Source organism: Carcharodon carcharias, chromosome 2, assembly GCF_017639515.1.
Source record: "Carcharodon carcharias isolate sCarCar2 chromosome 2, sCarCar2.pri, whole genome shotgun sequence".
Lineage (NCBI taxonomy): Eukaryota > Metazoa > Chordata > Chondrichthyes > Lamniformes > Lamnidae > Carcharodon > Carcharodon carcharias.
This window is the reverse complement of record NC_054468.1, coordinates 45,189,872-45,214,505: the sequence shown is the minus strand read 5'-3', so window position 1 is coordinate 45,214,505 and position 24,634 is coordinate 45,189,872. Positions and strand designations below refer to the sequence as shown.

At 41.4% G+C, this 24,634-nt stretch overlaps 1 protein-coding gene across 5 annotated transcripts in view; it reads right to left on the bottom strand.

Annotated features, from left to right (window-relative positions):
- Nucleotides 1-2,034: 2,034 nt before the first annotated feature.
- LOC121289217 overlaps nucleotides 2,035-24,634 on the bottom strand; it is a 66,838-nt gene continuing 44,238 nt past the window's right edge. For 2 of the 5 annotated variants that reach the window (XM_041208432.1, XM_041208463.1), the window contains exons 11-13: nucleotides 21,706-21,836; nucleotides 14,863-14,984; nucleotides 2,035-2,566 (exon numbers count right to left, since the gene is read on the bottom strand). In XM_041208432.1, coding sequence (XP_041064366.1) covers nucleotides 14,895-14,984; nucleotides 21,706-21,836 — 221 coding nt within the window. In that variant the 3' untranslated portion in view covers nucleotides 2,035-2,566; nucleotides 14,863-14,894. Of the gene's footprint in view, nucleotides 2,567-6,873; nucleotides 7,223-12,411; nucleotides 12,943-14,862; nucleotides 14,985-21,705; nucleotides 21,837-24,634 lie in introns of those variants that run through there. The other 3 variants (XM_041208454.1, XM_041208441.1, XM_041208447.1) reach the window with 3 other exon arrangements.

Below are 24,634 nucleotides of genomic sequence, written 5' to 3'. Positions count from 1 at the left end.
GCTAGAGAACAAAATGGGGGGTTGAGAAACAACTTCAAATTTACATCTCAAGTTGTTAAAAAAAAAACATTGTTGCTGCTATTTTAGTCTACTTGGGATTAAACATCATACTGTTCTGCTCAAATCACGGTTGCCCAATTAACCATTAGCCTACTGGAAATCAAACAGAGACAGAATCATATGAATAGAAGGCCATTCAGCCTCTCAAGCCTGCTTCATCAACTTGATCGTGACTGATCTAAATCTTAATTACATTTATTCACGTCAGTTCAATATCTTTTAAAAACCTTACCCAATAGAAATATATCAATTTCAGTTCTGAAATTTTCAATTGACCTAACCAGCTTTTTGCTGGAGAGATTTCCAGATCATCCCTACCCTTGTGAAGCATTTCCTGACAACACCCCAGAATACCCTAGCACTAATTTTAAGGTTTAAGTGCCCATCACATGGCATTTTGGATATTTTTTTGATATTCAGATGACCTACACTACATGAAAAATCTATTGCCAGAATGTTGGCAGTATATTCACTGCTCAGAAACTGATAAGGAGAACACAGTCCATCTGTCTTGTGACATCAAATCATGAAGGAACAAAAAAATTAAAATGGAGTAACTAAGAAAAATATCATAACATACATTAGAAAATAGAAAAAATATTGAAAACTCATTAGTCTACTTCTAGCCTTATGAAATTACATATATCAAAAGCAGACTGTTAGACTGTATGTGGACATCCAAAATGACCTAGAACATCGGCTTCAATTTTAAGTCTGATCACATCAGTGACAAATTCAAATGTCAAGGCCCAGTGAGATTTTTCTCCTGGGACTTATTTCCATAATCAGGAACCAATTCCCGCTCAATCCCAGCAGGAATCACTGCCTGTCCGGCAGATGGAAGTGGGAATTTAGGTGATAGGAAACAGCTGCCAGGAACTCATGGGGCAGGATTTTCGAGACCCATGAGTGCAGAACCCAAGGCTGGTGGGACCCTATTAAGGCCCCTTTCCTGCACTGACTGAAAATTTTCAATTGGAAGGCAGGCTCCACAGTGCAGCCAAAACATGGCCGAAACAGGCAGTATCCTGGTGGGAAGAGGTCCTTGTAGGGGCCCCCTTTATCCCCTTAGAAAACCCATGCACCTGTCATGGTCATTGGGCCACAGCCAGTCAGCTGTGGATATTTTTTAAATTTAAATTTTATTACTGGTCTTCAGAGGCCTTCTCCATCTTGAGATGCCCCCTCTCTCTATGTAGGAAACGGCATCTGCCACCACAGCTGGTGGGGCTGCCAATGTGTCACCACAGGATAGTCTCATATCAACCCTCCAGTCACAGCAGCCTGCCTGCTGCCCTTGATTGGACAGCAAGCACCCCTCTAGCCATTAATTGGCCAATCCTGCAAAAATTATTTCCCACATGCTTCAGGGTTAGGACCCACTTTTGATCTTCAAGTTGGGGACCTCTCCCAAAATGGAAGATCCAGTCCATGGTTCCAGTCCCGAGCATTCAAATAAGACTGTAGGAGGGAAGAATTCCAACTTGACAGGGGGAAGCCTGGAACAAGGGAGGTCAAAGGTTTCCATGTGGGGATCTGGAACAGCAATCCTGCTGCTCCAGGCTGTAGAGGGGAAAAAAAACTTTCTGGGTTCTTTCTAGCCCTCATCTTAGATCTTGGCAGGTATTGCCTGAGGTGGGAAGAAAGCAACCACTGCTCCCCTACTTGGGCTTAAATCATGTACTGGGCCTCTATTAAGTCATTGGAGCCCAATCAACACATTGAAAGACACCCCCAATGGCATGGGGTGGTGGGTGTCCTTCCCAGCTACAATTTAAAATTTGACTGGCCCTGATCAGGGCAGGAAAGGGTTAGATATATTCCCCATACATACCAACTGTCCCTCACCCCAGCCAAGTTTCTGACAGGCAAAGAAGGTAAAATTGAGATCTCTGATGCTTCTTACAATGTTTAAAGCTGTTATTAGGTAGAACTTAATTGTTAGTTTTATTTTCAAAAAAATGCAAACAGAAATAAATTACTTAATCATTTATTACTGGCTTTAACACAGCTATGCCAAGCTTCAATACAAAACATACATCACTAAATAAATTATGAAAAGTATATAGTTTCACATTGTGACAACATTCATCACAATCATGTTTTCTTTAGTTTTATAACATTAATTATTGATTTATAGGTCCAAGTCTGACAATACAGAAAATGTGTTTTTATCTTAAAAATTTGGCTTATTTAACAGTGATTTATTAGCAAATGTACACACGATATGGTCTGTAATTTAAAATATAATTTTTAGGATGTGTACATTAAATATTTATATATATTCATTAGGACCTGGAGCAAACATTGCATTCATTTGTTCACATTTTATGTTATTTTTCTATTGGCTACCTGATCTCTTTATTACTGTAAAGAAAGTCATTTGATTTTTACAGTTGCCAAAATATACAAAAAATATACTGAACAGAAGTGTTCACATTAAATATGGTAAGTGTACATGTTAGATGATGCTTGAAGACTCATAATAGCAACATTGACTGGAGATCTGTAAAGAAAAAAAGTACAATTTTTGTGCAAATAAAGAGTTTCATTACAAACAAGAATCAACCCTGCATTGGAAATAAAACATGGCTAGGCAACAAAGAATGGTCATGACTGGAGAGCAAACTACAAAGAGGTAATTTAGTTAAGTGTTTCAGATGATGAACTAGAGACAAAAGCTGAATGGTTTATGATATCTGAATTCCAGGGTACTAGTACAGCACCTATCTCAATATCCAATGTTCTGAAAAATGCAGATTGTATTTTTCAGTAATGTGCATATTTTTTGTGGACAGTGGAGGTGTTGTGCTGCTGCTGGCTTTCTGAGAAATATATCAGTGTAGCAACATCAAGGTCACCAACATGTGATGTTGAAACATGGGGCAGGATTTTCCCGTCGGCAAGCGGGGGGGTGGGGCCTGCTCGCTGACACATAAAATGGCCAACTGAGGTCATTGACAGAGTCATTGAATTAATTAATGGACCTACCCATCTAACCTTAAGGTTGGCAAGCAGGCCAGGAGCCCTGGCAGGCTTCAGAAAAAGCATGAAACCTCATCCATGGGTGAGATAAAGTTTCATGTAGGTTTTTAAAAATTTAATTAAAGTTTTTTTTAAAAAGTTATGGACAGTGTCAGATGAGGGGACGTCAGGGATTTTTTTCTACTTATAACATTTTTTATTGTAGAGCCGATCTCCTAAGGCAGCACTTAGCTTCAGGAAGATGAGTGCGCTCTTTAGTGCACATGCACGAAAAAGCACATTCTCGGGTTTAGGGACTCCCCCCCGCCCGCCCAGGGAGCGCATAGCCCACCCATGTAAAATCCACCCACATGGCGGATCGGAGGCGCCTTAAACTCCGCCCCCCCCCCACCGGGGGGAAAATCCTGCCCATGAAGTATTTCTCACTGGGAGTTACTGCTGAGGAGTTCTGGTACTGAGGGGATATAGCTCTGTTAGGGAGACAGAAGCCAACACTTGACCCCAGAAAACTCCTCACTGAAATCCCAATGGGCTAAATGTCATTCTCTTCCAATGGGGGGAAAATCCATTCTCATTCATGCTGTTGAATTGCATTCCAGTGACTCAAGTCCTTTCACCCTTATATTTTTTCAGTGGTAGAAATTGTAAGCTTTGTTAGAAGTTAATTTTTTCCCTTGACATATTATTGGAGTGATTGGAAGAAACCTATGTATTAGATGATCTCCTGCAACATTGATTAATGGCAAGCAGCGATTAATGGTTTTATAATGACTAGTGTTGTGTCATGTCATATACAATATGTTAAATAAAAGCGATCTCAAACATTGCTTATGGACTGAAGAAGGTGGTTACATTTTCAACAGTATAATGTGGTCCAATACTACTTCAGTACTGATGGAATGTTGTATTGTCAGAGGTTTCATTATCTAATGGAGTTATTAAGCTGTTGATGGTTCACAGGAACATTAGAAATTCCATGGCACTATTCAAAGAACAGGCTGTGTTCCTTCTGTTCTGGTCAACATTCACCCCTTAGCCAACAGCACACAAAAATATTTACTATTCATTTATTGGATTATGGGAATATTGAAAATTTTATTAAATGGACATTAAATATACTTTGCTTGAGATTGTATACATGATGCAAAGCACTTCCAAAATTATAATTGCTCCAAGCTAATTTTGGATGGCCTTTAGCAATCTCTTGTGCAAATGGCAAAGTGCGTACCATGCATTTGTACTTACAACTGGAACCAAGTTGCTGTAAGCAGCCTCCTGCAGACAGGCTTTGGGAATGCCAGGGGTGTGTGGGGGTGTGTGGTGGGGAGGGCAGTGGAGCCTAGACAATTTTCAGTTGCCAAATGCCTTATAAATGGGGTGTTTGGCAATTGTGGAAGTCACCTCTATACTTGGACTTTATAACTCAGGCCCCCATTTCTTTAGTTATATTGGAGGATAGAACCTTAGAAGTACAAGAAAATCTGAAGGAGGAAATCCTAATGTTGATGGCACAAAACCTATATACTTCAAATGGAATCACAGGCATGCAGCCCTGGAAAACCCAAATCCTTACATTACAAATTATGCAGGCTGATTAATTTCCAAGTACATTCAGACTGCAGAATTAATAGATCTTCAACGAAAAAAATAGGAAATCAAAGTTAGTTAGATTTTTTACAGATTGAACAGTTCCATCACTTCCCTAAAAATTAGCCCAACCATCACTCTCCCACATCCATCACTCTACCCACTCCTCTATCCAATTCTTTCAGAGGCACTCTTTGAGTTCATGATATCATTCTTTTCTCTTTCCCCTTTCAACTAATTCTTCTACTCCCTTTCCCCGTTCAAACTCTCAGCCATCTCCCCCCAAACAGGTTCCACCCAATATTCTTCTTCTACCAGCCTCTAAACTTCATGCTTCCGTCCCCACCTCAAAGCACCCCTTCCAGTTTCTCCCCTCTTCTCTATCCATTTCCCCCATTCTGCTGCTAATGGAAAGGATTCTAGCCATTGCAGACTGTAGGCAGGAAGTATTGTTCATGCTAAAATTCTTCCTTAAAATATGCAGCACCTGAAAACATTTTCAGTAACAATGAGGAGCTTGCCCAATGAAGTCAACGAATGCTGACATGGAACTGCATGCAGATGATAGTGGGGATAAGATTTGTCAAGAATAAATACAAGGTTTGAGCTACTAAGTTTCAGGAAACAAGTCCTGGAATATACATGCAAAGAAGATTATTTTACTTCATACAGACTAATTAGAGGAGTTGCAATGATAAATAAAACATTCCCGAACTTGATAGTATATATGCCACAAAATTCTTTTAAAATATACTTCATTATTCTCCTGGGAAACTATTCTTAGTAAAAAACAATTCATATGTGGAACTAAGCCCCATTTACGTGGAAGACCATAGACTGAAATAACACTAGAAACAGAGAAGTGTCATTGCCCAATCAAACCTAACCCTTTTTACAGATAAGCACATTTATCTACCTTCTTATGATACCCTCTCAATCACTCCAGACTGCATCTCTTGAAACACATCACAATGTCTCAAACCTACTTCATATTTTCTTTCTTATTGGAACTTCGTAAAGTTCTATTCGACTTACCTTCATATTCACAATTTTCTATTTTTTTAAAAACTTGGTATTTGGGCCCTTTAGCAGTGAACAATCGCCGCATCTAGTTTATCAATGAGCTTCATAACTATGAAAAAATCTGTCGTTGATTCTGAAACCTCTTTTCTAAAGCAAATAAATCCAACTTCCTTAACCAAGGCTGGTTTCCTACAAAATTCCTGGAAATATCCCATAAAAATGTCAGTCCCATAAAAATGTGTCAGTTGTTATTTATTGTTTTAGTTTAAGCACTTTCAATTTTGAACTATAAATTTTCTTGAGATGTGGAATAGGTTGAAATAGTGCAAATTATCTTTTCTGAGAACTCCAGATTCATGCTTTTGAGACTCCAGGCTAATAACAGGAACGAATTTAGCATAATATTGGATGAGATAGGGATTTTGTTTATTAACCTTTAGATTAACAGTTTTATTACAAATACTCAATTTGCATGGATTAGAAAATAACCGTGTGTGTATATAAGTACAGTAATGCTTTGTGAATAGAAAGAAATTCATTGCACGTGTAATGGATTTAATATTCACGCTTGGTGACAGAATAAAATAATAGGTTGCTCAAAGTCTTGAGTTGCAGAAGGTATTTCTTACACAAAGATTGATATCTAGCTACAGGTAGTGTGGACAAATATTAATCCAAGATAATCTGATAAAGAAGGTTAAAGATTCAGTTAAAACATATTTATTCCATTTTTATTGCAATGAAACACTTCCTATAAATGTCATCTCATTTTTTGCTGTCCAATGAAAACGAGTTCAATTATTTCAGTCTGTCCTCATAAGTCCGTTTTAAGTTTTGCTACACTAATCTATTTTCAACTGAGAAATGTTTTTTCTGATAGGGAAAAAATGGCATGCAATGTTCCAGAAGTGGCCTGATAAATTACACAGGATTAACACATTTTTTGACTTACAATGAAATGCCTTGGAGCTGCGTCTTGAATTGTGTGTGTGTCACAGGCAGGAAGTATCTGCCCATAATCAGTAAGTTTTGTGTGGTAAATGGTGTGCCTTTTCTTACCCTTGGAGTGTGTATTCCAATCAAACAATTCAGCAGCAAGCTTTATGAGTTTAAAACAAAGAAGGTTATTTATTCTCATACAATGCAAATTAACAGAACATAACACACTCGGACTCATGCACACATGCAAAAATTGGGTACAAATAAAGATAGTGCACTTATACAGATTACAGTTAATTCAATATCTGATACATGATTTCCAGTCTCCCATGTGGCAGGTCTGCGGTTTCCTGAATGGATTTGATGATTTAAAGTTGGACTGAGGGTCTGGTAAATCAAAGAGTTCACAGTAGGTTGCATGTTTTGTTGTAGTCAAATATCCAGGGGGTTTGTTCTCAGATGAACTTTGAAACTGAAACAGGCTACTTGATGACTTGCAGTTAGTTTCAGAGGCTGGTTCTCAGACTGGCTGACTACTGATGGTTCTTAAAAGGCAAAGGCACAGCCTTTCTCTACAGCTGTTATCTTCTTGGTGCTCTACTGCAATCTGGCCAGGTTTCTTCTGGGTCTTGGGGTAACAAAGGATCTGAGTGTCAGAAGCCAGTTTTGGCCAGATGGTCAATAGTCATTATCAAAGCAAAATGGCTTACAGCTAAAAGGCCATTGATATACAATAGGAAATTGATGCTGGTCTTCCACAACTAACTTGTGGATAACTGGTATCATCTGTTTTCTTTTGTTGAATTGCAAATCTAGAGACAAAGTGTACAAGTCCATTGTGTCGTATTTTTTTCATTCATTCACGGGATTTGGACTTCGCTGGCTGGGCCAGCATTTATTGCCCATCCCTAGTTGCCCTTGAGAAGGTGGTGTTGAGCTGCCTTCTTGAACCATTGCAGTCCATGTGGTGTAGGTACACTCACAGTGCTGTTAGGAAGGGTGTTTTAGGATTTTGATCCAGTGACACTGAAGGAACAGCGATACATTTTTAAGTTAGGATGGTGAGTGACTTGGAGGGAAACTTCCTGGTAGTGGCATTCCCATCTATCTGCTGCCCTTCTAGATGGTAGTCGTCATGGGTTTGGCAAGTGCTGTTTAAGGAGCCTTGGTGAATTCCTGCAGTGCATGGTACACACTGCTGCTACTGTGCGTCGGAGGTGAGGGGAGTGAATGTTTGTGAATGTGATGCCAATCAAGCAGGCTGCTTTGCCCTGGACGATGTCGATCTTCTTAAATATTGTGGGAGCTGCACTCATCCAGGCAAGTGGGGATTATTCCATCATATTCCTGACTTGTGCCTTGTAGATGGTGGATAGCCCTTGGGGAGTCAGGTGATTTACTCGTTGCACAATTCCTAGCCTCTGACCTGCTCTTGTAGTCACAGTATTTATATTGCTAGTCAGTTCAGTTTCTGGTAAATGGTAACCCCAGGATGTTGACAGTGGGGGGATTCAGTGATGCTAATGCTATTGAATGTCAAGGATTGATGGTTAGATTCTGTCTTGTCAGAGATGGTCATTGCCTGGCACTTGCGTGGTGCGAATATTGCTTGCCACTTGTCAGCCCAAGCCTGGATATTGTCCAGGTCTTGCTGCGTTTGGAGAATGGCTGGTGTGAGTTCCACAGATAACATTCATCTTGATATGTCCATTCCAACTGGGGGGGGGATGTGGACATCCATAGTTATTCAATTCAGAGCGTTGCAGAAGCTTGATGGTCTATGTTGTATAAGCAATGGTCAGCTGACCCATTGGCAACCATCTTAACAGTTCTTCAGTGTTCATTTTAAATAAATAAAAGGCAGTTCGAGAAACTTCCATACAAGCTCAGTTCACATGTAAAGCTATGAATATGACACATCTTTACTGGACATAACATGTCTCTGCCACATGGGAAATTAGTGGAATTTTGATTCCTTTTTTTTTAAAACATTGCTTTCCTGGTAAAGCAAGAAAAATAGGATCACATACTCTGCACTCATTCTATTATCCACACATGGATATGCTGCAATTGTCTGTAACAGTTTTCTTTGCAAGCTTAGGTTCCGCATCATTCCTCTTGGGATGACGCTCAAGTGAAATTGAAATTCTTTGGTTATTGGGGCTGGCTTTAAGAAGACTTGTATTCAAGGCTTTAGAGCCTTTTATACCCCTTTTTCCTTTATGGAATTCTCAGTTATGTCTTGTCTAGCAGGTTAGGATTTTTTATTAACATTGGGTTGTAGCGCTTTGGAAACTTTATCATCAGCAGTTTTATAACCACCAGTGAGCTGAGTTGTGGGGTGAGTCGAATGTCCAGTTTAATTCTGCAGCCCTGGAAAGAATTGGGTTTCGCAAGCTGAAGGACAATGTTTGTATTATGCAAAATTCTGTTACTGCATAGTTGTCCTGCTTGTACATGCCTTAACCAGTCAATCACCATTTCTATAACCCATGGGTTAAATCATTCTGTTTCTGGTACCTTGAAACATCTTATTTCTAAGATGACTGTGGGTGGTGAGCTGCTTTTAGACCCTGTAAGGTTCACCCTTTGCATCTTGTCTTCAGTAGATTCTAAAGTTGCATTGCTGGGTTTAGTGAGATTTGAAATTGAAACTTGACCATGTGATATTTTAGTGGGCAATTCTGCATAGACTGCATTTGTATTTCCATTGTGGATTTCACAAGTGCTATTTGTCTTAGGGTATATCGTCTTCCCTTTTCCATTTACCTTGGGGATAGATTTTTCCCCAATCTGCCCCATTACCTCTGGGACACCATTGCCTCTGTTGCATTCTCCTGAGAAACTTCAGCTGGACGAGGCTTCTCCCTCACTTTCTGCTCATTTTTTTGGGAACTTTTTTAGTCCCTATTTAAATCCAGGATGAAGGTTTCTCCTAACCACACCTTGGGTGCATTCCCTTTGTCCTCTGCTGCTTCTGTACCAACACTTACTTTTCTCTTGCACTATTTTAGCCCTTTTAAATGATACAGGCGCTACTCTGGCCTCTGCAAATTTGTCTGCTTTAAATTCTACACACTCTTAATAGCCCCTGTAATTTCTGTTGGCTTTTCTTTAGCTTTTAGTCCTTGCTGGTTCTATTGCCTCCTGTTGGATTTTCAGGTTTCCTCAACCCTCTGTAGCTGAGCAGCATTTCACTTGTTCCCATCATTTTCCTCAGTCTTCGTGGACTGTTCTAAACCAACTGGACACAAGACTCACTTCCAGGTAAGTCATTGCCCAACAATAGTTCAACCCCCTGCACTGGCAAGCTTAGAATGACCCCAACCATCACTACTCCGGTAACCAACTTACTCTGCAGGTAAGTTTTAACTAAGGGAACCTTCAAGCATTTGTCAGTAAACCCTTTTATCAACACTATGGTATTTGTTCTGTTTTCAGTTGGCATCTCTGCAACCTTGGCTACAAGTAGGGTTTGAAGACAGCCAATGTCCCTGAGGATAGTTCTCTTTTTTCTCAGGACCTGGGTTCAATAAGAATCATTTTCTCTTTGTGTGAAAAGCTCTGATAGGTGTCCTGATCCTCCCTGGTTACAGTTGAGATCAAGTTCATTACTCTCATGGTTACAGATACTGTCCTGACTGCAGTGTCCCCTGTTGGTTTCTTGGCATGCCAACAATTTCCTTTAATTGACCAGGTTTCTCACATTGAAAATACACAGGACGGGTTCCTACAGGTTTACCATGCAGGTTCTTTGGGAGACTGATCTGCTTTTCCTTACTTACTCTCTGGAGCTTGTTCTGCTTTACTCTATCTCTCCCTAGTTTGTAGGAGTTACTAAACCCAGGTATATTCGGAGCTGGAGGTTTGTTGGTCAAATGATCGTTATCTGCTATGATAGCTGTGTCTCTGGCTTTGGAAAACTTTTGTTTGTCCACATAGCTTTTAAGGTTGTACAAGAGGCAGTTTTTGAACTCCTCTAATAGGATTATTATTATTAATCCCTTTTACATATGGTCAATTTTGGACACACACCCATTGGTCAAAAATGTGAGCTGTTTAGTTCTTTCAAATTCAAGGAAGGTTTGAGTGTCTTTTTTGAGAGAATTCTGAAACCTTTGGCAACATGGGCAGAAGTTTTCTTTCTTTCTTCGGGCAGGCGACCCGAACGAGCACGGCATCATCGGGCTGGCATCCCGACATCATCACGCATTCGTGTTATATTTGGGTTGGCGGGCATGCCCAAGAGTCGGCAGTGTGCCCGCTGACAATTAAGTGGTCTATTAAGGCCCTTAATTAATTGATTTGAATTTTTCGCTGCCCATCCAACTGTTTGGTTGGCGGGCGTGCGAAAAGGACAAGCGGCCTTTGCATTTTGGCGAAACCTCATCCACAGGCGGGATGAGGTTTTGACCAATAATTTAAAAAAACTTTTACCACTCCTATTTAACATGTTTTCATTATTTTAAATATCTTTATTTTTGTCAAAAATCTGCAGCTCCCTGGGGGGGAGCTCTGTGCATCAAGGAGCTCTTACTGCGCGCACCCGTGTGCACGTGCGAACTTCAGCGCTCGCCCTCCTCCCGCCCCCGCCCCGGCAGTGCTGAGCGCTGCTTTGCGAGTTTCATGCTGGCCGGCTGTTAATTGGCCCAGGCCCACATGCCGCATCCGCCCGATGCTAAACTTTTGCCCTATGCTTGTGGCACTAATTCATAAGCATTCAACATAGCACTTTTCATCTGTTCATACCTTACAGAGCTATCTGCAGGCAGCACAGAGTTGACCTCGAAGACTTTCCATACCCCAGCTGACTTTGCTTTAAAGCTCTGCCATTTTAACTGATTTGCCAGCTTCTCAAATGCAGTAAAGGAGGTTTCTGCATCCTCTTCTACAAACAGGGGCACTAGCCGAGAATACCTGCATCTAAGCTGGGGACAGTTAAATTACCAGGGGCATCTCCACTAGATCAAGTTCTCCCTAGCTGCTTCAATCTGCCTCAATTCCCTATCCTTTTGTGCTTGTAATTATTTCTCCAGCTGGAATTTTCTCTATCTCTGTCTTTCGCCCTTTACTAAAACTTTAACTTTAGCCTCCAGCATTCTTGGCGAATTTTGCCTCAGGTAAACCTGTCTGCTTCAGGTTCTATATATTCTGCCTGTTCCAAGTCTGGGGTGAGGCCAAGATGCTCAACCAGCATCTTTAATATCTCGGGCTTCTGTGCTTTATGACATATATTAAGTTCTACTTGTTTAGCTTTGGCTTTTAGCTGTTCCATGGTTAGTGATGCTAATTTAACCCAAGTTAACTCACCTGTTGCATGAATGCTTTTATGTTGAAGTCAGCCATCTTAATTTCTATTGTGAACATTTACAATGCTTACTGCTATAATCCGTTTTGTTTCAACGATTTTTTCATTTATTCATTCATGGGTTGAGACGTCACTGGTTAGGCCATATATTGTGCATCCCTAATTGCCCTGGAGAAGGTGTTGATGAGCTGCCTTCATGAATCACTGCAGTCCATTTGGTGTAGGTACACCCACAGTGCTGTTAGGGAGGGAGTTCCAGGATTTTGACCCAGCAACAGTGAAGGCTATGTTACTTTTCCCTTCTACTTCCAATTTTCCTTTAAAGTCAGATTTAGCTCATTTGTTCCAATGGAGTTACATCCTGGATGCAGCCCCCAAATCTGTCACAGGCAGAATGTATTTGCTTTCTTACTGCCTGTAATCAGTATGTTTTGTATGCAAAGTGGTATGTCTTTTCTTATCCTTGGAGTATATATTCCAATTAGATAATTCAACAGCAAGCTTTCAAGTTTAAAGTAAATAAGGTTATTTATTCTCAAAAACTTATTTAGAATTAACGCAGCATAACGTACTCCGTCTCATGCACTCATACAAAGTCTGGATACAGATAAAGATAGTGCACTTCTACAGATTAGGTTAATTCAGTCTCTGAATTATGGTTTATGGTTTCCCACGTTCCCACAAATCCTGAATGAATTCAATGATTTAAACTTGAAGTGACTGTCTTATAAAATAAAGAGTTCAAAGAAAGTTGATGTTTCTTATAGTTGAATATCTAGGAGGTTGGCTCTAGGTCAAGTACTTTGGCTGCTTGATAGCTTTCAGTTAGCCAGTCTGAGAACGAAACTCTGAAACTGACTACTGGTAGTTTTTAAAAGGCAAAGATGGCACAGCCTTTCTCTGCAGCTGTTGTCTAGCCAGTGTTCTTCTGCAGTCTGACCAGGTTTCTTCTGGGTCTTGGGATAATGGAGGATCTCAGTATCAGAAGCCTGTTTCGGTCACATGATCAGCAGTCATTTACCACCGAGAATGGCTTAAAGCTAAAAGGACATTGATATACAATGAGATACATGCTGGTTTTCCAACTTATTAACTTGTGGATAACTGGTCCCGCCAGTTTTCCTTTGTTGAAGTGTAAACCAGGAGACAGAGTCCATTCATAAAAGCAAAATACTGCGGATGCTGGAAATCTGAAACAAAAGCAAAAAATGCTGAAAAAACTCAGCAGGTCCAACAGCATCTGTGCAACTCCACAGATGCTTTTAGACCTGCTGAGTTTTTCTAGCATTTTCTGTTTTTGTGACAGAGTCCATTCACGGTGCTCTGAGTAAGCTTTGAACAATGGCAGATGTGAATTCCACAGGTAACATTCATCTTGGTATGTCATTCAAAAGAGAGGGCCCCACTCATAGTTAATCAATTTGGAACTATCTGGGAGCTTGATAGTCTGTGTTGAATAAGTAATGGTCATCTGACCACCACCTTAACACTTCTTGAATGTCCATTTTAAATAAATAAAAGACAATTCCACACATTTACTGGATACTTCCACACAGAATGATCAATAATCACAACGCAATTGATTCCCTTTCCTTTGATAATGCATTGTTTTAACATTCAAGGATACATTTACATTGCAGTTAATGGACACACACCCAAATGGCAGACCCAAGTTATAACTATGCATTGTGGGTCACGTTGAAGTCACTGACAAGGAGCATGAAGGAATTATGTTAGGATGCACATACAGAAGTTCTGCTTTTGTTTTTAATACCTAAGAAATACATTGGAAAGTTCTTTGGTGGAATGTCTGCACATTTTTAAGATGTGGCTTTGCTGGAGTCGACATTGTTCACCTGGTGAAATCTCAAAATGGTTTTGGCCTCCTAGCTTTACTTCAGTCAATTAGATTAAGGCATCACCTCAGTTATATTGTCAAGAGAAAACAAGAAAAGGATGAGGGTGACTTCTCAAAGGCCAGAATCTTTGGGTCAGCAAGCGGGGGCAGGGCCCGCTCGCCGACACGTAAAATGGCACGTGGTGACGTCGGGCATGCATCCCGACTTCACTGCTCGTCATTCAGATCTTCAGTTCGGTGGGCACGCACCGAAGTCAGCTGCGCGCCCGCCAAACTGTCAAAGGCCTATTAAGGCCATTTAAATATCAATTAAACCAATTAACGGAGATGCCCATCCAATCCTAAGGTTGGTGGGCAGGCAAAGAGCCCAGGCGGCCTTCGCATTTATCATGAAACCTCATCCGCGGGCGGCATAAGGTTTCATGAAGTGTTTATAAATTGAATGAAAGTTTTTATTGAACTTCATTGACATGTCACAGCTCATGTGGCATTGTCACATGAGGGGACATGTCTTAAAATTTCTTTTTCTTTATTAAAGGTCAAACTAATCTCCCTGAGGCAGCTCAGTGCGTCAAGGAGATTTCTGCGTTCTTTCGCGCGCATACGCAGGCCCCGACTCAGCCTCCTCCCCCCTCCCGCACAGGGAGCGCTCAGCGCTTCCAGGTGCGCATCACACTTGGCAGGCCTTAATTGGCCCGCCCACATTAAATAGCAGTGCCCAGCTGATCGCAGGCGGCGATTGGCTACATGCTCGCCGTGCCCGCCCAACCTCCTCGACGGGGAGAAAATTCTCCCCCAAGCACCAGAATCAGGAGGTATGGGATGCAGCTCGGAAGAGGATTGATTCAATAGATCAGATATAGCTTTCACACAAACAAGGATGATTTAGGCTTACATTAGAAATAGAAAGCTACTTTTTATCTGGCCAAATGCCTATGAGACACAGGTAATGAACTGTAGATTCTGTTTTTGAACTCAGACTTGCCAGATGGGCCAAAATAACTTTTCTGGTCCTATGCATTCCTATCTTCTCAAGTTAGCTTTGGAGCAGAATTAAATTTAATCTTTACACATAAACAATTATTTCTTCTTGTCACTCTACCTTGTAATTTTCTGCTGGATCCATATCCACTTTCAGCAATCATCATCCACATTTCTGGTCACAGTTGAAATCAGGGTTGGGGGAGGTTCAATCAAATAGCTGTATGATAATATCATCATTATCTAAAGTAGAAAACACGGTCAGATGAATTCAGCCAGTTCATTATCACGTATCTCTTAAGCACATCATATGCATAAAGATAATTAGGATTGACAGTAGGTAAACTTGGCATTTAAAAAAAATTCATTCATACATTATGGGAGTTTTTGATAAGGGTAGCATTTATTGCCCTTGAGGTGGTGGTGGGGAGATGCCTTATTGAACTGCATAGGGACTTCCAGAATTTTGAAGCAGCAACAGTGAAGGAATGACAATATATTTCCAAGTCAAGATGGTGTGTGACTGGGAGGGGAATTTGGATATGGTGGTTTTGCCATGAGCTTGCTGCCCTCGACTTTCAAAATGGTAGAAGTCACAGGTTAGGAAGGTACTGTGAAAAAAGACTAGGTGAGATGTTGCAGTGTATCTTGTAGATGGTGCACCAGTGATGGGAGAGGTGAATAGTTAAGGTAACGGATGGGGTGCCAATCCAACAGGCTGCTTTGTCCTGGATGTGGTTCCGCTTCCTGAATGTGGTAGAGCTGGATTCATCCAGGCAAATGGAGAGGATTTAATCGCACTCTGTACCTTTTATGTGGTAATATTGCTTTGAGGAGTCAGGAGGTGAGTCGTTTATCATAAAGTATCCAGCCTCTGACCTGCTCTTGTGGGTTGATCTAGTTAGGTTTCTGGTCAATGGTGACCACCATTATCAGCCTAAGCCCGAATTTGATCCAGATCCTCCTGCATGCAGGTATGAACAGTTTCATTACCTGAAGAATTGTGAATGGTACTGAACACTGTGCATTCATCACTGAACAGTCCCATTTATCACCTTATGTTGGAGGGAAGGTCATCGATGAAGCAACAGAATATTGTTGGTCCTAGGTCACTGCAAGAGGGACTTCTGCAGCAATGTTCTGAGACTGAAATGATAGGCCTCCAATAACCACAATCATCTTCCTCTGTGCTAGGTATGACTCGAGACAGATTTCCACCTAATTCTCATTGCCTTCATTTTTAATAGGATGCCTTGATGCCATACTGTCAAATGCTATCTTGCTGCAAAAGACAGTCAACCTCACCTATTGATTCAGTTCTTCTGTACATGTTTGGACCAAGGCTATAATGAGGTCTGGAGTTAGGGATGGGCAAAAAATGCTGGCCCAGCCAGCGAAGCCACATCCCATGAATGAATAAGAGGGAAAAAAAGTTTAGCAGCCCTGACAGAACTCAAATTCAGCATCCATAAATAAGTTATTGATGAGTAAGTGCCACTGGATAGAAGCATTAACAACTTTGTCCATCACTTTGCTGATGATGATGGGGTAGTAATTGGCCAGATTCAATTTGTTCTTTTTGTGGTCTTGACATATATGGACAATCTTCCGCTTTGTCAGCTAGATGCTAGTGTTGTAGCTGTATGGTACAGCTTTGCTAGAAGAACAAGCCTGTTCTGCAGCACAAGTCTTCAGCACTACCACTGGAATGCTGTTGAGGCCCAGAGCCTTTGTTGCATCCAGTATATTCAGCTATTTCTTGATATCAGGTGGAGTGAATTGGCTGAAGACTAACATCTGCGATGAAGACGACCTCAGGGGAAGGCTGAAATAGACTGTTCACTCAGCACTTCTGGCTGAAGATACCTGAAAATGCTTCAGCCTTGTCCTTTGCACTTATGTGCTGGACATTATTGAGGATGGGGATCTTCACAGAGACTCCTCCTATTAGTTTGTTTCATTGCCTACTGCCATTCACAGCAGTACTGCAGAGCTTTGATGTGATTGATGAGATTGTTCATCATCTTTTGTAACATGCTACTTCCGTGGTTTAGCATACATGTAGCACTGCACTGTAGCTTCATCTAGATTGGCACCTCATTTGTAGTTTGCCTGGTACTGCTCCTGGCATGCACTTCTACACACCTCGTTGAACCAAGGTTGGTCACCTGGCTTGATGGTAATGGCTAAATGAAGGTTATGCTAGGCCATGAGTTTACAGATTGTGGTGGAATACAATTCTACTGCCGATTGTCCACAGTGCCAAAAGGATGTCCAGGTTTGAGTTGCCAGTTCTGTTCTGGATCTACGCCACTTAGCACAGCCATAGTTCCACAAACCACAAAGAAGCGTGCTCGCAATGCAAAGATAGTTCTTTACCCCCGTAAGGATAAAAACTCCTTCTAATGATGTCATCGATAGTTGCCTCTGTGACTGGCAGATTGATGAGGACAGGGTCAAGGAGGTTTTTCGTATTGGTTTGCTCACTATCTGCAGGCCCAGTTCAACAGCTATGTTTTTCAGGACTCAACCATCTTGTTCAGTTGTGGTGCTACTGTTGATGATGGACATGAAGGCCCCCAACCAGAATATATACTGTGCTCTTTGAGTACTGATTTTCAGCTGGGCAGTAAGTGACAATCAAGAGATTTCCATTCCCATAAATAAAAACACAAAATGTTGAGTAAGTCAAACATCAGTAAGTCAGAAAGCATTTGTGGAGGAACAGAGTTAATGGCCCAGATCTTCCAATTAGCATCAGAGATGGTGCATCTCACGCTGACTGCGATTTAATCTGCTCACTTATCATATTTTGCTGGAGCCTTTGCACCTCCTGATGCCGACTCCAGCAGAGATGTAGGGATGTACAGAGTTGGGAGGCAAATAGTCTAGTGTAATTCCAGTGCAGCCACACCCTATTTTCACATCATGAACTGAAGAGACACCTCTTAAAGTCTGACTTCTGCTCAATAACTTGCGCTGTTTTTAAATGAGGTTATCAACCTCAAACTGCACAGCCACACCCCACAGGCAGTGCTAATCCTCCCTCATCCTCCAACAGTGCTCAACCACCCCCCACCCCTTCAACCCCTGACAGTGTTCATCCCCCTTACTCTGCATAGTATGGAGGATATGCTTCAGCACATTGACAATAATGTGGAAGAGATCCTGCAAATAATCCCTTCACTGATAACATGGCGGTCACGACATTGTCCAGTTGTGTTCCCTCAGGAATGTTTGGCACTGATACTTTCACAGACATTATGACAGCTTTTAAATCCAGTCTTGGATATGAAATCACCTTCAGTTTGTGGAATCCCGATTCAGAATTCCACGATGTTTGCTGGGATATTGAAGGGGCTGTAAATGATTATGTGCAACCCTTCCTGGACAGGCTGTCATTTATTACTAACTTTTTCCTGTATTACTACACTGTGCGGCGTGCAACACCATGCTTCGATAAGACTTCACCCAACTTTTCTCTAAACCAGGTCAGCTTGCCCCATGTGGTCCAAGCCAAGATGGGATCCAGTGTTGCTTCAAGCTACCCAGTTTTAAATTTCCTTCTTTACGGTCCATATTCTCAACAGTGTTCAAGCACACACCCCACCCACCCCATGAAAATGCGTTAACTCCCCCCTCCCAACAATGCTGACTCTTCTGACATCAGTTGGACAGGAGTCAGGGATTCCGGAAGGTGAACACTGTCCATGGGTTGAACATGGTGGACATCTGCACACACTTTGACAGTCCAGCTGATTTACTATTTACTTAGAGTTATACTGGTTTTATACCAATGAGAAACTCTACGTAAATCCATGTAAAAACCAGGTAAGTAAAGCACAAACAGCCCAAGTCTCCGCGGTTCTAGCCATCTGGTCGCACTATTGTTGGAATGACAAAGCAATCTGGGCAGGGTAAAACCAGCAATTAGAATGTTAAGCTTCCTACATAAGTATCACAGATGTGCATACATCAGGATTTCCTCAGGGAATGTAAGTTGAGTTGGAGGCCTTTCCCGCATCGGAAGATTTGGGCCATCATTTTATGTTGCTGACCATTCACCAGAACTGGAAAAAAGTTAGAAGTGTAATAGGTTTTAAGCAAATACAGAGGCAGGAAAAAGGATAGAAAGGAAAAAGAAACAAAAAAGGAAGGTCTATGTTAGGATGAAAGGCAGGAATGTTTAAATGACAAAATGAAAGATAGTGCAAAACAAAATGAGGCAAGTAAAATAAAACAAAAAAATGTGTCTAGTCGAGGTATAAATGGGAATAGCAGAACCATCAACACTTCCCATCTGAAAAAATTAGGCCAAAAGTTATGGTCTGAAATTGTTGAGCACAATATTGAATCCAGACAGCTGTAAAGTGCCTATTTGAAAGATAAGGTGCTGTTCCTCGAGACCACACTGAGCTTCATTGAAACAATGTAGGAGGCCAAGGACAGAGGGGTCAGAGCCAGAGTGGGCCGGAGAATTAAAATGGCAGGTGGCCAGAAACTCTGGGTCCGTGCTCGCAGAATGAAGAGACACATTGTAAAGGGTAAGAGAGACCCCCCTGTCATGCACAGCGTATAATATATTAAATTGAAAGTAAATTACTATTTCAACTGGAAGGAGTGGTTGCGGCCCTGGAAGGTGGGAAGGAGGGAGGTAAAACGGACAGGTGTTGCAACTCCTGCACTTGGTACCATGGAAAAGGCGAGAGATATTGGGTTTGATTTAGGAGTAAACCAGGGTGTTGTGGAGAGAGCAGTTCCTTCCGAATGCCGAAAGGGGAGGAAAGGGGAAGATATGTTTTGTGGTGATATTACACTGGAAGTGATGGATGATGATCCAATGAATGTGGAAGCTGCTTGGGTGGAAGATGAGGATAGGGAGAACCCTATTGTGCTTCTGCGAAGGAGTGGAAGGGGTGAGCGAAGTGTAGGAAATGGAACAGGCATTATCAAGCGTCCCGTCAAATGTGGTGGAGGGAAATCCTTGGTTGAGGAGAAAGGAAGACATTTCAGAGGCACTGGTATGGAAGGTAGCATCGTCAAAACAGATGCAACAGAAATGGAGAAAACTGAGAATGAATTAGAGCCCTTCTCAGAAGCAGGGTAGGAGAAGTATGGTCAAGGTAGCTATGGCAGTCTGTTGGCTCATAGTGGATGCCAGTTGAGAGCCTAGCCCCAGAAATAGAAATAGAGAATTCAAGGAAGGGAAGGGAAGTGAAGAGTCAGAGATGGATCACGTGAAGACAAGGGAATGGTGGAAATTGGAAGCAAATTAATGGAATTTTCCAGTTCAGGGTGAGAGCAGGAAATTCTATCAATACAGTCATCAGTATGCCAGAAATAGTGACAATGGAGGGGATCTGAGTAGGACTGGAACAAAAATAAAAACAAAAAAACTGCGGATGCTGGAAATCCAAAACAAAAACAGAATTACCTGGAAAAACTCAGCAGGTCTGGCAGCATCGGCGGAGAAGAAAAGAGTTGACGTTTCGAGTCCTCATGACCCTTCGACAGAACTCAAGTTCTGTCGAAGGGTCATGAGGACTCGAAACGTCAACTCTTCTTCTCCGCCGATGCTGCCAGACCTGCTGAGTTTTTCCAGGTAATTCTGTTTTTGTTTAGGACTGGAACAAAGAATGTTCCACGCATCTCATGAAAAAGTAGGAATAGCTTAAAAAAATACTTTCAGGTCTAGCTAGGACCCAACTAAGTTTCTGTGGCAGCGCCTTTTACTTGTAGGAAGTGAGTAGAGTCAAAAGGAGCAGTTGTTCAACGTAAGAACAATTTCAGCTAGGTAACCAAAGAATGCAGTGGTGGATGAGAACTGGTTGGGTCAAGGAAGAGTTTTCAGGCCATCCTGGTGGGGTGGGTTGGGGGCACAGAATGGAAGTGTAGAAGGTTTCCTTGCACATGTTTGACCTGATGCCATGAGACTTCATGCAGTCCTGAGTTATTGAGATCTTTCAGGGACATTTCCTCCCAAATGTGCCACCATTTTGGTGGAAAACAAGAACAGAATTACCTGGAAAAACTCAGCAGGTCTGGCAGCATCAGCGGAGAAGAAAAGAGTTGACGTTTCGAGTCCTCATGACCCTTTTGTTTTGGATTTCCAGCATCCGCAGATTTTTGTTTTTATCACCATTTTGGTGGGTCTGTCCTGCCACTGGAACAGGACATACCCAGGAATGGTTGGTAGAGGAATCTGGGCTTTGACTGGAAAGTATGATTTTTGTGAGTATGACCATGTCAGGCTGTTTCTCGACTAGTCTGAGACAGCTTTCCCAATTTTAATACAAGCCCCCAGGTGTTAGTGAGCTAGTTTATCCACCCTTCAATCCTTTATTAAAAACAGAAAAAATGACACAAAGATACATATGAAAAAATTATCCTATTTATCCTTTGACAAAATAACACAGGTCCTTTTAAAATTATTAATCGGTCTGTACTATTATGGATAGTAATTTACCAACTGAAATTTCCAATGGTTAGGCAAGTAGCTGATCTATACTGAATCAGGAAGGTCCCAAGTTTTATTATTTTGCGCTAAGTAGGAATTCTAAAATTGGACTCATGACACCGGACAAGAAGAAGATGTTACAAAATCATCAGCCAAGGCTTCAAGCTCCCAGCTGCTTTCCTTCGAGCGCAGAGAAATTGTTTGACGGCAGAACTGAGTTTGACTCCGATACTTCAGTCAAATTGCAAGGCAATGTAATGGATTTGAGGTAGGATAAGTGTCTATATATTGTGAAGCACAAGGCATAGGTTGGATGAACCAGAGAGGGTCTTTTCCTATCATTCATTGTTTTACAATCAAGACTGATGAAACAGTCAATCTAAGGAACCTACAGAATGTATAATTTGGCAACTGAATTTCCAATTTATAAGTCGCAAATTACACCAAAGTATTAGAAATTGCACTGTAATTCTTATTCCTAAGATTCATTAATTTTATTTTACTTACAGTCAGAAGCGTCAGTAGACCCATCATGACTCCTAACATTATATAAAGATTATTAGTTAATCCTCCTGCCCACATGGGGCCCAATATAGTGGCAAGTCCACCAATTGACCGACGGAATCCTTGACTGAATCCTGCAAAGGAAAAGGAAGCATTCAGAGCTAGACATCCATATATGAAAGTAACCTATACCATATTTTCAGACAAAGTTTGCATATCATAACTTGAAAGTACTATTAAAATTAAGAATTTAAACCTGTGTTGTTAAAATATGCTAAAGCATGGTCTATTTACAATTCACTGACAAGATGTTTCAGCCCCTACCTTCAAACACAAAAAGTGACTATATTAAAAATAGTCCTGAAAGAGGGTTAGAATAGTTAAAAGTTTTGGGCCCTACAGAACACTGTGTGGTAGCACCTCTGTTAATTTACATTGGCAAAGGCATGTGGACTACGCAAATATAGCTTTTTACCCTCAAGTACCTTGAGGCGACAGTGATGCCTCAGAATGGCCACAAAGAGAACAGGGAGAGAAAATACCTGGAAGAGGAAGTATAAACTTGACTGTCCCTTGAAGGAACAATAGCAGCACTGGAACAAGCAGGCAAATGGGCCACAAAGATGGTACCCAATTTGGCAAAAAAAACAAGTGGCAAACCAGGGACTGAATCTTTATGTGCTTGTAACAGAGATAGGGGTCTTGTTTGGGTTGGGTACAAGAGTTAGGTACAGGTTTGTAGAAGAAAGTTGATATGGCAGCTCCTTGAACTCTTATATTGTGGGAAATTTAACAACCTCACCAAGAATGTTCATATATTTCCCCTTCCAGTTTCTTCATATGTACGATACTCCTTCTTTCATTACCCTCGTGATACAAGAGGAGTTAGTTGAAAATGATGCATAAAGTCAAAGTGAAACCCACTAGTGGGGAAATACAGCTATGCAGATCAGTTGTTATTTCTTGGGCCTTCAGATTCAAATTATGGAGGACCTTAGGTAACACCCTGTTGCAGGACCAGGATAGGTTTAAGAACAGTTGACAGGTACCAGGAATGGACTCAGTGGTAATAAATGCATTTGCTGTATATACCCATGATTTACATAACATTAAACTTCATATGACAGTGGTTTTATTGTGAGAAATCTGCTCTTTTTTGTGTTTGCAAGAACACTTGGAAGTCAGTTTGCAACAAGGTACAGAGTTCCTTCCATAACTCCTTAAAAAACTATTGCTTCCTTAAGCTGACTTTTTTCAGGTTCTAGGCTCTGGTGCAATGTTACCCTGTGTACCTCATCAGACTGGTTAAAGAAAATAAAAGCCTATGGGATCCAGGGCAATGTAGCAAACTGGATACAAAACTGGTTGAGTGGGAAGAAACAAGGTAACTGTTGATTAATGTTTTTGTGACTGGAAGGCTGCTTCCAGTGGGCTTCTGCAAGACTAAGTACTAATGAACTGGACATAAATGTAGTGGGAATGATCTAAAGTTTGCAGGCGACACAAAAATTGGCTAGGCGATGGATAGTGAGGAGGATTGCTGTAGACTGCATGAAGATATCAATGGACAGGTCAGGTGGGCAGAATAGTGGCCAATGGAATTCAACCCAAAGAAGTGTGAGGTGATGCATTTGGGGAGGTCAAACAAAGCAAAGGATTACACAATAAATGGGAGAATACTGAGAGGTGCAGAGGAAGTGGGAGACCTTGAAGTGAATGTCCACAGAAGGTAGCAGGACAGTTCGTAAGGTGGTTAAGAAGGAATATGGAATCCTTTCATTATTAGCCGAGGTTATGTTGGAACTATATAAAACGTTAGGCCACAACTTGAAGTGTGCAGTCCTGGTCACCTCATCACAGAAAGGGTATTATTACTTAAGAGAAAGCACAGAGAGAATTAAGAAAAATGCTGCCAGGGCTAGAAAATTGCAGCTATGAGGAAGGATTGGATAGGCTGGGGTTGTCGTCTTTGGAACAGAGGAGGCTGAGAGCAGATTTGACCGAGATGTACAAAATTGTAAAGGTTCTGGATAGAATGGATGGAAAGGGCCTATTTACTTTAGCAGAAAGGTCAGTGACTAGGGGGGATAGATTGGTAGATTGGTAGAAGGATTAGAAAGGAGATGAGGAAAAGTTTTTTCACCCAGAGGGTTGTGGGGGTCTGGAACTCACTGCCTGAAGAGAGTAGTAAAGGCAGAAACCGCTCAACTCATTTAAAAGGCATCTGGATATGCACCTCAAGTGCCGGAACCTGCAGGGCTAAGGACCAAATGCTGGGAAGTGGGATTAGGCTGTGGCAGCTTGTTTTTTGGCCGGCGCAGACACAATGGGCCAAGTGGCTTCTCTCTGTGCTTTAAACTTTCTATGATTTTCTCTTCCTCCTGCTTCTGGTCCACCTCTATTATAAAGATACATACACAATATTGATATGGTACTCCACTGCAGGGGCCGTAGGAAAGAACGATATGAAGCAAAAGGCTTTCCTGCCTCAAACCATTGGAAGGCAACATCCAGAATCCTTTTTTAGTTGCAAGGCTGAGAAAATATTTTTCTAATTGCTTCAGTTAAAGCCTATGTTTCAGACAAAACAAGCAGACATTCAAAGCCTAAATCCAATCACGCTGCAGTCATAGTAAACGAGGTAATGAAGTGGGTGGACACTGAGTTTGGTAAAACAAAAATAAAAATACCTGGAAAAACTCAGCGGGTCTGACAGCATCTGCGGAGAGGAATACAGTTAACGTTTCGAGTCCGTATGAAGAGCCATAAGGACTCGAAACATTAACTGTGTTCCTCTCCGCAGATGCTGCCAGACCTACTGAGTTTTTCCAGGTATTTTTATTTTTGTTTTGGATTTCCAGCATCTGCAGTTTTTTGCTTTTATCATTGAGTTTGATAACTTGGGCGCCAAGTGAATTACTCTATCCTGGAT